A 15,836-nucleotide genomic window follows, 5' to 3' on the forward strand; every position below is an offset into this window, starting at 1 on the left:
GAAATCTGTGGATAACATTACGTTTGGACAACTCTAAAACTAAAAATATCGACTAGTTGCATTTCTAGTTAGCCCATTTACTTTATCCAAGATATTTTGAGCCTTTCTTTGAAAGGCGATTCCGTAACCTGTAATCTGGTGAAATGCTTGTCTTTTCCGCCTATCAATATCAACGCTGTTTGAGCTTCCCTGCAATGTGGATTTGTGTTTCTCTCACTAGTCGAACCAAGACCTGTCACCAGCATGCTCAGAGCCAAGCCTGTTTTATCTTACATTGGCAACCCAAAGCCTACAGTCTTCAATTGCGAATTCAGCGGTTATCCACCCCCTGATGTAAGAATCATCAAGGATGGCCAAGTTTTGGCGAGCAGCAAAGAATCTCTCTCATACAGTGTCCCAGTCGATAGTGTGGACGATTTTGGGGAATACGTTTGTATGGCTGAAAACGAAGTTAAAGTATCTTCAAAAAATTACACTTTTGAAATAATATCATCAGGTACTTTATGTGTTTTAATTAATCATTATTCCCTGAGCACATATTGGATATGAGATAACGCGCCTCGTTGACTTTAACCATTTCATATTTGACAAGCGCGCGTGAAACAATTGTTTCATTAAAAACGCCCCTAAAAAAATACACAAAACTAAGATAAAATAAAAATAAAAACGCCCCAAGAATCACGCGTACACTTACGATATTTGTAGAGCATGGTATAATGACCCATATACCATGATGGCTAAGCCAGTGAAAACTCTTGCATTGCATTATCCAATGATCCAGTTTTTAATAAATCTTATTATACGTTATGTAATTTGCACGTGATTTGCTGCAAAAAGAATTACTTTCTTCACCTTGCAAACGATGATATAACAGGTTCTTTTCAAAATTTTTCTGCATCTCATTGAGCCAGTGTTAGAATGCAGAATAGTTATAAACAAGACAGTTAAAAACCTTCCTGCAATTAGTAACAACTTCTGGATTTTGTTCTTAATTCCTGATATCTAGAATTATCAAGGAGGATTTCAGGTCCACAACACTTATCAGTTGAGACCTTGATTAACTTAGATATACATGTAGCGCTGATCAAAGCGTTTGATTTATTCTGGTCGATAATTAACCCCCTCGGAGAACCTGAAATAATAATGATAATGATAATGATGACGATGACGATGACGATGACGATAACGATAATGATAATGATAATTATAATAATGAATAAATACATTTCGAGTGTTAGCCCTTCTTCAGAAGATATTAGGACTCTCGTTTAAGTGCCTCCCTGCAGATATGTACGATTCCTGTCTAATTTAAGTTTTGTTAAAAGATGCCATATATTTCAATGTTTAAAAATTTTAACGATTTGTTTCTTGTAGCTGCCCCAAGCAGCCCACGAGACGTCAGTGGAGAGGCAACTTGTGATAGCGTAATTTTAAGTTGGAGCCATCCGAAGAACGACGGGGGATTCCCCGTGATAAACTACGTCATCAGCCATGAAAACAACACACTGGTCATCCCCTCGAACACGACTGATTACATCATTGACAACTTAGAGCACAGCACGGAATACTCGATCGTTATACAGGCGCGAACCGAAGCTGCGATCGGCGACGAGGCGCTTGTGGAACTTAAAACCACTCAGTTTTGTGAGTAAATAAATGTTTTAACAGTTAGCTGGATTAAGTACTTAAGAGCAGCTTCGCCTAAATATCAACTAGACTTGGAAATAGCGAAAAACTCGAATTTCTTCAAACTCGCCCAGAATGAAGCCCTACGGGCACTAGTTACAAAAATATCGTTTTAAGTTCGATAAATCAAAAATTATTTTTTTCCGCAAGTTTTTCGTTTCGATGCCCCAAATCGGCCAAAATCCATCGAAAATGAGCGGCATATTCAGAGGCTCGTAAACTCAAAAGCAAAAATCTTCATTACAAACTGATTGCACGTCGTATTTGTACTTCCTTTCTTGTCTATTTAGAGCTAAATAGATCGTGACTTGATTAGAACTTAAATATTTGACGAATTTTTTAAGTTAACGACCCAAGACAGCTTTACAAGAAGTCTACATTTAGCCTATTTTCAAATGCTAAAAAGGCGTTCTGGTACACGGCTTTTCCCGAAATGACTAGTTTGGTCTGAAAGAGCATTGTTTCTTCTTCAAATTACTGAAATAAAATTTTTGGGTAAATAAAATCGTGAGCGCTGAGATAGCGAACTAAATGCAGCACTTCGTCCTGAAAACGTGACCTTTGACCCAAGCGTAACGAAACCAATTACTGCAAGAAAACCCGGAAGAAAAGCAAACGTTCCGTTATTTTGAAACAATTTCTAGTGATATCTCTCCGAAACCATGATTGCAAGAAACTATTTCCAGATATGAAATCTTGCAGGGCCAAAGACGGAGCTAAAGGGCGCATTTTGACACAATAACTTTGTTTGCTGAGAATTGAATTGCAGTCAATTCCAGTGAAATTTGCAAACTTGACGTATGTTAGCCGATACTTACCTGAATATTTATATTAATAGAAGAGTCGTCTTCTTGGATTAACCTTCAAAAGAAGCTGCATCCAGATTTGGAAACCTCTAAAAGAAGAAATGTTTAATGTTCTGTGAGCTGCCCGCTGCTATAAATTAGCTTAAATTCCATGCACATGCCGACCGCATGTTTGTCGTAAAACTCACTTAACTCCACTGACAGTTTCCATGGGCAACCCCAAAATAAACAATCCCCAAAAATGTAAAGTGAAATTGGCTGTGTTCATGAACAGTTAGAAGCTAGAGTCAAGTTCCATTACCTTTTAAAAATGCTTGATTCTACTTTGTTCACTCAGTCGTTACTGTCACGTTCGAATACTGCGTAGTATCGGTCACGCCAAAACACTGCGGACCATGCAGACTGAGTAAGTTTCCCATACAAAGTCTTGTACGCGTTTGTCTATTGAATCAAAAGTCAAATACTGCGCTTGTGCAGCCTGTGGATAAATGACAAACTTTCAGATATATTTAACACTATTTTGTAACTAGACCCAAAAGAAGGAGTCACAATGAAAAGCCCAAACAAGTGTCTGCAGTCTGCACGGTCTCCACTGTTTTGGTGTGACCGATTGTATGATTCGCGGCATTCGAACGTGAGAGTAGTGAACAAAGTCGACGCAAACAAATAAAATCAAGCACTTTTTAAAGGTAATAGAACGTGACTCTAGCTTCTAACTGTTCATGAACACAGCCAATTTCACTTTACATTTTTGGGGATTGTTTATTTTGGGGTTGCCCATGGAAACTGTCAGTGGAGTTAAGTGAGTTTTACGACAAACATGCGGTCGGCATGTGCATGGAATTTAAGCTAATTTATAGCAGCGGGCAGCTCACAGAACATTAAACATTTCTTCTTTTAGAGGTTTCCAAATCTGGATGCAGCTTCTTTTGAAGGTTAATCCAAGAAGACGACTCTTCTATTAATATAAATATTCAGGTAAGTATCGGCTAACATACGTCAAGTTTGCAAATTTCACTGGAATTGACTGCAATTCAATTCTCAGCAAACAAAGTTATTGTGTCAAAATGCGCCCTTTAGCTCCGTCTTTGGCCCTGCAAGATTTCATATCTGGAAATAGTTTCTTGCAATCATGGTTTCGGAGAGATATCACTAGAAATTGTTTCAAAATAACGGAACGTTTGCTTTTCTTCCGGGTTTTCTTGCAGTAATTGGTTTCGTTACGCTTGGGTCAAAGGTCACGTTTTCAGGACGAAGTGCTGCATTTAGTTCGCTATCTCAGCGCTCACGATTTTATTTACCCAAAAATTTTATTTCAGTAATTTGAAGAAGAAACAATGCTCTTTCAGACCAAACTAGTCATTTCGGGAAAAGCCGTGTACCAGAACGCCTTTTTAGCATTTGAAAATAGGCTAAATGTAGACTTCTTGTAAAGCTGTCTTGGGTCGTTAACTTAAAAAATTCGTCAAATATTTAAGTTCTAATCAAGTCACGATCTATTTAGCTCTAAATAGACAAGAAAGGAAGTACAAATACGACGTGCAATCAGTTTGTAATGAAGATTTTTGCTTTTGAGTTTACGAGCCTCTGAATATGCCGCTCATTTTCGATGGATTTTGGCCGATTTGGGGCATCGAAACGAAAAACTTGCGGAAAAAAATAATTTTTGATTTATCGAACTTAAAACGATATTTTTGTAACTAGTGCCCGTAGGGCTTCATTCTGGGCGAGTTTGAAGAAATTCGAGTTTTTCGCTATTTCCAAGTCTAGTTGATATTTAGGCGAAGCTGCTCTTAAGATTTCTACCTTGCAATAATACTATCACGAATAAAATTCGAGAGCTAATGATCAAATGTTTAAGTCTAAATCTAATAGTTGGTCAAAACGTTTTGTAAACCCTCCTCACAAACACATTGGAAACGCAAGGAAGCGGTCGCCATTTTATTGACAACTGCACACTGCTAGGCTACTCACTAGCTTTAGCAGTTAGTTATAAATTAAGGGTCGTGGCGTATTTTGGCAAGTCCGTAGAGGGATAGGAAACTTTTTCTATGACACTACATGACACCCTGCTCAGGATACATACGCTGTCGGTCATCGGACATTTTGTGAATTTGTCCAATGCAACTGTTGACCCCATCACTAATGTTATGACTGGACATCAAAATGGCTTTCCGGTTTTCGGTCCATGTTTTCGTTTGCTTTAAAAAATGTTAGGAAGGTTTCTAACCATCATATTTTGGAAACCTGAGCTCACGCAGATACGCCGTTTGCACAACTTTGTTCCATTGCAGATTCATTTAAGATTTTCAAATAACGGCCATATATTTTGCCCGTGACCAGAACAGAAAATCCCTAAAAATTAAACTGTGTGTCGATTTAGAAATTCAAATTAGTACCTATAGATAAAGAACGTCCACGTACTTAATGTGGCGTATCACTTTAATGAAATTTTTATTATTATAAAAGTAATAGCTAGTTATGATGTGAAAAACACCCCTATTTACAGGAAAATATATTTATCACCAGGTGTACAAAACCCCCAAATTGACGTTTCTAGGATTAGCCGTTTACAGGACTCACCATAACGCTCTGTGAAAGATCCACAAGCAGAAGAGTACCACAGTAATGCAAATACCCCCACCCCTCTCTCTTCTGCACCCGGAAGGGTATATCGATTTATCACAGAGTTATTTAAAAACTAACATAGAAGTCGTTTTAACAGTTGCTCTTGGACGAGAGCTTAAACTCTTTTTGTTAAATCCTAACAGGTAAAGTGTCATCTTGCGTGAACATTGAACACGATGAAGAAATGTACACATTGAATGCGAGCCAGGGTCGCTGGCCGCGCGATGGATTTTGCCGCGCTCTGAGTGCCTACACTGCAACCGAGCCTGACATGTACAGGATAACCGCTGACTTCTATGTTCCTGGGTTCAGGAGCTCAATGTTGGTAAACTATGTCGGGGTATTTTTCAACGCTGAAAATGAGGACAATTTCGATTTTATATTCTTCAGGTAAAAGTAGTTTTGAAAACGCTTATAAAGTTAAATTAACGGGGAATTCTTATATAGGGAACGTGCGTCTTTAAGAAGACTGACAGGACAAATAAAAACGTCGGGTGACAGATTTTCAAACGTCTCCGTCTTCGTCTGAGCCAAAAAAGTGGCAAAATACTTAAAAAGGAATCCACCACAAGTTCAAGTACACAAGCGGAAAGAGAAACTTTTTGCCGAGATAATTGACAGTGTATTGGAAACTTCTGCGTGACTGTCCTAAACATCTCCTCAAAAGAAATCATTTCTAACAACACCAAATGTTGAAAACAAAATTTGAACCTCACGAGAAACAAATGAAAGTACTGACGAAATTTTACCTGTGTTTGCGCAATTTCTCTGAACTTTAAAATTTATTTTCTCGAGTTCAGATGGGAATTGTTTTTGGTGTTATCTCAGGCAACTGTTGATATCTTTAGCTTTTAGAAAATGCAAAAATTATACTCAAAGTTATTTTGGTACAAGGTTTTCGTCCATTAAAAACTGAAGACAGTTGCTCGATTTCCAATCGGATTTCTTCTTAAGTTTTCACGTGCGTCCAAATTATTGTGAGCGCATTTAACAAAGGTTTCTTTTTCAGGCGTTTACACAATACTAGAAGAACGTATTTCGACAGTGAGTCTCCGTTTCTGCATAAAATAGATAGCATTTACAACCGCCTTTTGATAGAAGAGAGCACATCAAAAAAGTCTCAAAATCAAAATTTTATTACTGAGGAAGGCCTAACTTTCTGAATAACGAATAATGAATTAAACAGTGCTGAATATTCAAAACGGAAAGTCAGCCGGCGTATTTTCTTGGAAACTCTGTTTTGATAGTTTGATCTTTAACTTACCCAGGGTTGGCGCAAGCGGCAACCCGTGTTTCCAAACTGGGGAAATCCAGCAAGGCCGGTTAAACTGGTATGAGTCCCAGATGGGCTCCTGTCCACACGGCCCACCTCGCAAGGCACGATGGATCCATGTTACGCTTGAGGTCCGAAAATATGACGTCTCCGTTTTTCTCGAGGGAGTTCACGTGACCTCCTTTAAAGGGCACTTCCCTCCCAAGGCAGCTGGCGGCGTGTTACTGGCTAATCACCATGGCAACGTTGTTCAATTTAAGGACTTTGTCATCGCTGACTTGCCGTCGCTGCCATTTGAAACTAGGAGTTGCGCTACAGTGCAGGATAACATGAAGTACTATTCTGTTATAAGTCAAGGTGACTTCTGGGCACACGGATTCTGCCGAGCTCTTCTTAAGGATGTTCAAATGGAGGAGAGTTCTAGTTATCAGGTTTCCGTGGATTTGTTTACCGAGCTGGGCTGGAGCGGAGACCGCATTGCGTACGTTGGAATCATGTTCAATGCACGTGATATCAACAATGCTGATTTCATTTACTTCAGGTAATGTACATTCGAAGTCAATGACACATTAATGTCAGTAAGAAACAACGCAAAGTGTCCTTTCTTTCATTCATTTACTTTTCATTCGGCTCAGAGCCCATGACGTGATCTGCAAATAGCTTGACACAAATAACTTTAGTGCTCAGCTCGGTTTACAGATAAAGTTGTTGAGATCTATGGAAATAAATTAAACGAATAGGAGTTCTGAAATTTTCTGCCCCCATTTCGCAACGCTCGCCTGTTGCATGGTTACCTCAGCTTTTTGTCTCCTTAATATAACTGCCCTATGGACCGGTACCTATTTCTACACCTAGGTGGAGAGAAGCACTGTGAGAGTTAAGTGTTTTACCCAAGAGCACAACACAATGACCTCGTCCAGGCCTCTGGCCCGGATAGCTCAATCCAGTCCATCATCAAGATGTAAACTTCTATTCCATGTATCTAGCTTGACATTAAAGGGACCTGGTCAGCCACACCATTGTTTTTTTGTTTTTTTTTTGTTTTTTTTTTTACATGCGAGAGTTTTACTATTATATCTTATTCGGAACATGTCGAAACGAAGGAAATCACTGTGAAACTACTAAAGATAATTAAACATGCTTTCAGGAACACAACTTACAATAAAGCAATAAGATTTCGCTTCACCATGCAATATCAATAATGTCGATAACATCGCAAATGGCGGAAGCCGACTAGGATCCTTAAAGCCCTGTTGATAACAAACAACAAGTTACTTATTTTCATAGGCCATACTGGAAGGACCATTGTTACCAAACAGGCTACATAATGGGTGGGATCCAGAAGAGGGAAGGCTCCAAAACCGGGCCCTGCTCGTGTACCGTGACCGGGGGCAAATGGTTCAACGTGCGCCTGGAGATTCGCCGGAACATCGTCAGCGTCTTTATGAACGATCTTCCAGCGGCGATATTCAAATCACATTACCCCACGAACAACAAGGGCAGCGGCATCCTTGTTACCGGCGGCTGCCGCAAGTCGATCCGATTCAGGGCTTTTTCAGTGTCGTCACTTCCGCTGCTTCCTTTCACTTCCAAGAATTGTCAGAGCGCAAGGGATGCTGGGGATTATTACAAGCTAATGGCGTACCCTGGGATAGAGGACACCACACAGCCTGGAGTGTGCCGTGCATTGTATCCTAAAGCTGTCAGTGGCGATACCTACACCATTAGTGTCAGTTTCTATACCCAGGGGAGTCTCCTTGGACGGAAATATGGCGTCATGTTTAACGTAAAGAACGCTGACAGCTTCGAGTTTGTATACTTTCGGTGAGTATGATGTAAAAATCTACATAGGGATCAGAAAAACATACATTACTTGCAAAATTTTCGAACGATTTTAATTTCGGACAAAAAAGTGTCCGAAAATAAAACCCTCTAAAATTGGTAAGCGTCCGAAATATTTACAGTACAGTATGAAACGTTGTAGTAGCTCCAGAGCTCTTAGTTTCCTTTATGCAGGTTAAATGAACAAGCTACATTTGAGACACTGCTTTACATACGTAACAGCCTGACAGAATTTGTGTTGTTTTCTTGTCTGTGTATTCGTAACACCTTGCGGATGCAGTAAAACTATCATTTTCACAGTTGCTTTAGTCTAATTCGTGTTTTGTAGGTGTTAACTTACTTTAGCTATGTTTCGGCATTGTGTCCGAGTTTGTTGTCTAAAATTATCCGAAATGACATAAAAAGTGTCCGAAAATAAAATTACTGGCGTGCGAAATTAAATGTCCGAAATTTTAAAGTCCGAATTTTTTTTCCAGCTCATTGCCGAGGCTTTAACACTTGCAAATGGCTGACAATGAGTTTTGCAGCAATCGGGCGCGTAAAAAAGGATGAGGTGATGCACACTACTGAAGCTAATCCCGGGGGAGCATGGAGTGACTAAGAGTATTATTACCCCCAATCCCCCAGTGGGATACTAGTCCATCGAAGCTTCCCCTCCCCACCCCGGCGTCTGTTGTGTACGCACTGTAAGAGTATGTATCTTTCGTAAGAACATAACTTTAACAGCCTGGGTTACTCTTATGTCGCTAGTGAAAAACCCAGCTTTTATACGACTATACAGGTCAAGACATCCCGCACAAGGCTTTTAAAATACTCTTCTAGTCTGAAGCTAGCTAGGCTTTAATTCTGTCACGTAACTGTAACGCAAAGCGACTACAATTATTGTGTTAATAAAAATGATACCTCTCGTTTCCAGGCCCTACAATCGCGACAATTGTGTACAGATCGGATACCTACAAGGAACCAAAGTGAGCGAGGGTCAAGGACGGGAGCCCAAATCTCTGACATGCGCGTACGGGTTCATGAGGGGCGGAAGTTGGTACAACGTTCGAGTCAAAGTGAGCGGAAGCGAGGTCAAGGTTCTTATCGATGGGGTACAAGCTGCTGTTTTCAAGAGTCGCTTTCCAACGTTTGGTCGCGGAGGAATCATGGTGGCCAGTGGTTTCAAGAGGAAAATAAGTTTCAAAGACTTCCGTATATTTTAATATTCACGCTAGAATGACATTATACCAAGTATCGTTAGATATCGTCAATAGCGGTTTATAAAATGGTCAAGGAATTGTGCGCGCTGCGATTGGTCAGTTTGAGCTCATTATAACTCCATGAAGGATGAGGTCATGGACGTGCGTTATTGAGTTAAGATGCACGCAGTTTACGTCACGAGGTCAAACACGCAATTTATTGACTGACTTTATAAAGAAAACATTAAACTTGTTCTTTTAGGATGCTTAGTTATATAAGCACCAGGAGTTCAAGAACAATGCGCCTTTTACCCCCGGGGGCTTCCACATAAAAAGGACGAGCGTGCTCGTCGGACATTTTGAAAAGAATCCCTGAGAAATCCCAAGATTCTGTTTCATGGGTGTGGCTTAAAATGTTTTCTGCCTTAAGAGGTACCAATTGCTGGTTTTCAGTGTCACGCAATTCAAAATAGATCAAAATAAAAATCAAAACCGGTCACTAGATAAAGTCCAGCACCAACATGGCGGCCGGAAACCAACAGAAACATCTGTCACTGAGTTTTGCTACACAAGCTTGAATTTATCCCTCGAGGAACTCTAAAACATTAAAGTAATACTTTTTCTAAGACATGAACTGTTCAGATAGCCAAGTTCCCCGAAATAAGTCACTTTTTAAACCATCATGACAGCTCTCTTGGCCATCATGTAAATGCCGCTTAGAAATTCAAGAGTAGTGTATCACAAAACCAAGAACCTGTTCGGAGCGAAAATTTGTATGAATATTAGTTTTCAGCTGCTCTTATACATCATTAAAGTAAAATCTCAGGAAGATCAATAGTTTTGTAGTTCGAATTTTAGTGACGTCATGTGAAAAACCAGCTATTCTAAAACAACACATTATGTCCTGTCATACTTTTTTCAGCTCAATATCCTAAAGAGTACTGCACAAGCTCCCGCTGTGGACCTTTTGAGGCTGAACACCCTTAGCGGTACCAAAACCGCTTTTTTAACCCCTAAAAGGTACGAAGAGCACCCCTGTCCTTTTTGTATGGCATAGGTAGACGCAAAGGTATTTCCTATTTGCTGGAGAGAGAAAGATTTTCTTTTATAAAGCTCACACTTATCGTAAAGTATGCGAGAATATTATCTTATTTATATATACGTGAATAGGGTGGGAAGGGAGGCCCGGTGGCCTCATGGTTAGTGCGCTCGACTCCGGATTGAGCGGTCTGGGCTCGAACCCTGGCCGGGACGTCGTGTTGTATTCATGGGCAAGACACTTTACTATCACGATGTCTTACTCCACCCAGGTGTATAAATGGGTACCAGCGAATTTAATGCTAGGAGTAACCCTGCGATGGTCTAGCATCCCATCCGGGAGAAGAAGAAATACTCCAAGTCGCTTCATGCTGCAGAAACCGGGATAAGCTCCGTCCTGATGAGTCACTTGGCTCATAAATAGACTTAACATAGTAGGGTGAGGTGTTTTTCTATGGTAAATTTTAACCAACCCACAAGAATGACGCCAATAACTGGCACGACGCTAAACAAATTATCATTATCTTTTTTAAAAAAAGCTTGAGTTCTTGAACAGAAATAGTGAATTTTTCGCGTTTCTTCTCATCCGGATTTGGAAGTTAAGTTGTCCTATATTCAAGGCCTACCCTGGGACCTTAAGTCGCCTAAAGTCGGCTTAAGTCGCCTTAAGTCGGCTTAAGTCGCCTTAAGTCGCCTTAAGTCGCCTTAAGTCGCCTTAAGTCGCCTTAAGTCGCCCTAAGTTGCCTTAAGTCACCCTAAGTCGCATAAAGTTGCCTTAAGTTGCTATCGGTTACGCAGTGTTAAAAAGGTTTCAACACACTGAAATTGCCCCTGTAGAAGGTTATTAGACTTGTAACTGTCATGTTAGGGTAAACTCCACTCTAACCCTATGGAGGAGGAAGCACGATGACCCAATGGTTGGTGCAATGGACCCCTATTGTGGATCATTGCATTGTGTTCATACTCTCATAGTGCCTCTCCTGACCCAGATGTATAAATGGGTACTGGATACGGAACAGGGGGCGCAGGGTGCAGCAGAGGTAGCCTCGGTAGTTGTGCTTTTAATTTTTTTTTAACACTCGTTCCCAATGCATTGGAGCCATCTAACCCCCCCCCCCCCTTAAACGGCCCTAGTCAGCCACACCTTTGTTTTTGTTTACATACAAGAGGTTGGCTTTTATGCTTTATTCGGAGCATGTCAAAGCAAAGAAAATCACTGTGAAGCTACTAAAGATAAAGGGACATACTTTCAGGAACTTACAGTAAAGCAACAAGACTTTGCCTCACCATGCAATGTCAATAATTTTGATGGCATCGAAAATAGCAGAGGCTGACTAGGGTCCTTTAAGAAGCTGAGGACCCGACAATTACTGTTATGTCTCAAGGCCATGGCTCCCTTATACACAAACAACCCTAATATTATTATAGTCTTGCACCTCTCTAGCCCCCATGTTAGCAGGAATAATTTCTACATGTGAACAATACTTAAATAGGAATGACAATCTGATGTATACTCTCTCACAGATGGCTTTTTATTTCTATTAAGTTTATTTTTTTCTTGTATTTCATTGTAAAAGAGTTATTAATTAAGGTGACACTCTGTGTTGTCATCAGGAAATATATTAGATGTGGAAGGATATAACAAATGACTAAACTGCAATAACTTCATTTAAGCTTATTAATTTTTGTACGATATTTCTGAATCAAATCTTCCGAAGACCTACAGTGTATAATTAATAAACAACAACAGTGAGAGGTGTTCCAGATCATCAAGATGAAAAGAAAAAAAACAGAAAGATATTTCTGGGCTAAGGCTCGATTCTTTCTAGTCACTTTTACACTGAGCAGTAAAAATATGGTCATCCAAAGCTAATTGAACCGAATTGAGTCTACACTTTAAATACTTTACTTACCCAGTGTAAAAGAGTGACAAAAGTGGGCCATTTCTACAGCAAAAATCATTGTTTGCATTTTACTTCCACATTCGACCAACTGTAAACGTTTGAATTTCGTAATTAGACGAACCAACTTGCAGCATAATGTTTATCTATCCTTTTCGTACACATGATGAAGCCAGGTATTCACATCATCTTATACACTTCACGTGGACCGCGCTACTGTTACTATCGAAAGCTAAGGTACAGAAAATTCTCTGTGATCAACTCTCAGTAAACATGGCCGCCAGGCGAATGTTTGGAACACGTTACTTAGTTTGGCCCAGTGACTAAGTACGCGAGCTCACGCGACCTACTCGCGCTCACGCGAGTATGATTACTCCGACAGGCGTTTACAAAAGACAAGAAAAAAAAACAAAACGCCAAACTAATACTCTCCGAAATATTTGAAGACAGTAATTTATTATCGGGTGATTTGAAATCACCCGAACACTTAGCGAGAGAACTCGAGTTTCGTGGCGCAGATATCTCGTCTCTTTGAAGCATGGAAACCAGTCAGCGGCGCAAGGGTTACTGGGAGAATCAAAATGCCGGAGACCAGTGTGTCTGGTATCGATGTATCAATTTCTAGTATTTCGTTGTGAAAATGTCGTTCTGGGCATTTGTAATGTGTCAAGTGGAAACTAGAGAAAGTTTGGAAGGTGTATTTACTGGTGGTCTGATCAACCAAACCTTCTAAAAAGAATCGATTCACTGTATAAACTGCCAGGGTCATCAAAGTTTTCTGGAACCTGACAAGTAGTTGGTGAAATTTGACAGGACGTGTTCTTACGAAGGAACTTAGCATGCGCTACTCATTATGGTATTGGAATATTTTGTCTGACTGAGGCAGGAGAGCACCAAATCGATTGGGTCTCTGAAAAGGACTGAAATTGACAGTGGAGATGCCAAAAATGGTAGATAAGTCTACCAAGATAACCATTTTTATAATTCGGGAAGCATTGTAAAATAAATGCATGTAAAGGAGCTAAATTAATTTTCATTTCCCCGTTGTTTGAATAATTGATAGAAAATATACAAACACTTCAAATTAAATCAAGATATCTCAAATTTAAAATTTTTGTGACTGTGAATATATTTTTATTAGTTTTGTTTGATTTTTTTATTGTGATATCTTCACTAACATTCATGCTACCTTGCTAGTGTTTATTGTTATTATTATTCTTATAGTAGTAACTGTTCAGTGTTGTTGTAATCCTTTCTTTAATAGTATTTTTTTTTAATGGTTTGAAATCTGGCGCGGGTTGTTCGAAAGCCGGTTAGCGCTAACCCAGGTAATATATATATTTTTTGAATAGAAATATCTTTCACTGCTTATGGTTGTGTAGTTTTAAAATGAATCAAACTCAAAACTGAAAGGCAAACAACATAAACAGAAAACTGGACCGAAAAGTTACAAAAAATGAAAGTAATTCAAATTCCCTCTAAAGCTGGGTTAGTTTAATCAGGCTTTGAACAACCCAGCCCTGGATATTTGAGACTGTGGTGACTTAATTATGTACCAGTATTGGTACAATATTGGTGTATTGCAAGAGATATATGGAGAGTCTGTTGCTAAGTTTAAATTTATAGCACTCGAGTGAAATAAAGTCTCCCCAAGTCACCTTTTAAAAGTCGCCTTAAATCGCCTTAAGTCGCCTTGAGTCGCCTAAAATCGCCTTAAATCGCCTAAAGTCGCAATGTTTTTTTCTGCCAATTTTGCTTAAGTCGCCTAAAGTCGCCTTAAATCGCCCAAAGTCGCCTTAAGTTACGGCGACTTAAGGTCCCAGAGTAGGCCTTATTCAACTGTATGGATACTGTGAATTGAAATTTCGCCAACCCTTATACAGTGGAAACTCGATTTAACGAACCTCTATTTAACGAAGTCCTCGATATAACGAACGATATTCTATGTCCTCGCCAAAGTTACTGTAAAATGTATGGAACAGAACCTCGATATAACGAACCTCGAAATAACGAATTCTTCGATATAACGAACATAATCCGGAAGCCCAGACGTAAAATCTACCTCGATATAACGAATTACAATGTCAACACCCGACGGAAGATAAACGCTGAACAGATCGACAGTCAGCAAATCCTTGTAATCCTTATGGTAAAGAGACAGCAACCTTTCAGTCAACGGCTTATTATGTGTCATAGGCATTGGCACTATAGTATTTCGACATCAATTAACTTCTGCTCTATCTTCTTTGAAATCCGGAAATGTTGGGTAGTGCAACATAACAACACTAAAGCCCGTTTCCTTGTTTACATAGACAATTTTCTGTATAACCTCTATGTTGCAACATTTTTAAATCGCTACTCTGAAAGTGTCGTTGTTTTGTAAACAAAAGCTGCGCGTCTGCTCAAAAGTGAAAATAATTGATACTGAAAGCCACCACGCTTAATGAATTGCATATCAAAACACGGCACTTCTGGGTGATGAAAATTGCATTGACTTGCGTAACAGAAGTCACCTGTGTTACAAATCAATCATTAACTATGACCTCGATATAACGAACATTTTGGTCGTTTCCCCACAAATTCGTTATATCGAGGTTTTCGATATAACGAACCCTCAATTTAACGAACAAATTTGGCCGGTCCTCAGCGACTTCGTTAAATCGAGGTTCCACTGTATTGAGAAAGTTTCCCACACGGTTTTCTTTCATTTAAAAACCTAATTTCAGTCAGACTCAACAGCCCCGGGGGCGTGGGGGGGGGGGGGGGGGAGGAAGAGAGTTCCCATATAAAAATGGCTGTGAATGCTCGTCAGCAAACTTGAATTAAATTAATAATACCAATCTGGGTGTGGCTTGAGCTTCATTAGACCCCTAAAAGAAACCACTTAAAACGGAGAATAGGAAATGAATGAATAGGCTCGATTACCAGCCGCTGTTCAGGAAAGGAGCCCGCGCTAGTAGACCGGGCTCGAGAGACCAGCGGAAATCGAGTCCTAAAACGGAAATAAGAGCGAATTTTTTTTATTGTCATCATTTCTTCGAGTGCACCCTAAAAGACACTGACAGCTTAAAATAGTGACGTTTCGTTATGAACACCCTAAGTGAGACTAGAATCCTTGATTTATTACCCCAAACGAGACGACAAACATCCCCGACCTTTTCTTATGGGGGTCTCCCCCCCCCATCCCCCCATCCCTGGAATCAGCATCCCGACTTAGATATAAACCCAAACGTTGAGTTACCAAATTCCGTCCGATATTAACTCCACCCCACCCCCATTAAACAAATATAAGTCACCGAGGACTTAAATCGGAATTACTAATAAATGAATCTAAGTAACTGTAAGATTATAAGCGCAATAAATATATATTGTGGTCTCTATCAGAAGCAGTGGCTCTTTTTTATTTGAGTCCAGCGAACTAACCAATAGACTGCTTAGCCCACGCATAATTATTGATTAATAATTACGTCTTTAATTTATG

General features: G+C 39.8%; 1 protein-coding gene across 1 annotated transcript in view; it reads left to right on the forward strand.

Annotated features, from left to right (window-relative positions):
• Window positions 1–12,227, forward strand: part of LOC110057966 (uncharacterized) — a 29,116-nt gene extending 16,889 nt beyond the window's left edge. The window contains exons 16-21 of the mRNA XM_089294177.1: window positions 221–496; window positions 1,375–1,644; window positions 5,264–5,510; window positions 6,389–6,934; window positions 7,681–8,217; window positions 9,152–12,227. Coding sequence (XP_089150303.1) covers window positions 221–496; window positions 1,375–1,644; window positions 5,264–5,510; window positions 6,389–6,934; window positions 7,681–8,217; window positions 9,152–9,440 — 2,165 coding nt within the window. The 3' untranslated portion in view covers window positions 9,441–12,227. The remainder of the gene's footprint in view (window positions 1–220; window positions 497–1,374; window positions 1,645–5,263; window positions 5,511–6,388; window positions 6,935–7,680; window positions 8,218–9,151) is intronic.
• Window positions 12,228–15,836: the final 3,609 nt, after the last annotated feature.

The sequence above is a fragment of the Orbicella faveolata genome, unplaced genomic scaffold (assembly GCF_042242905.1).
Source record: "Orbicella faveolata isolate gen_17 unplaced genomic scaffold, um_ofav_v1 contig_25, whole genome shotgun sequence".
NCBI lineage: Eukaryota > Metazoa > Cnidaria > Anthozoa > Scleractinia > Merulinidae > Orbicella > Orbicella faveolata.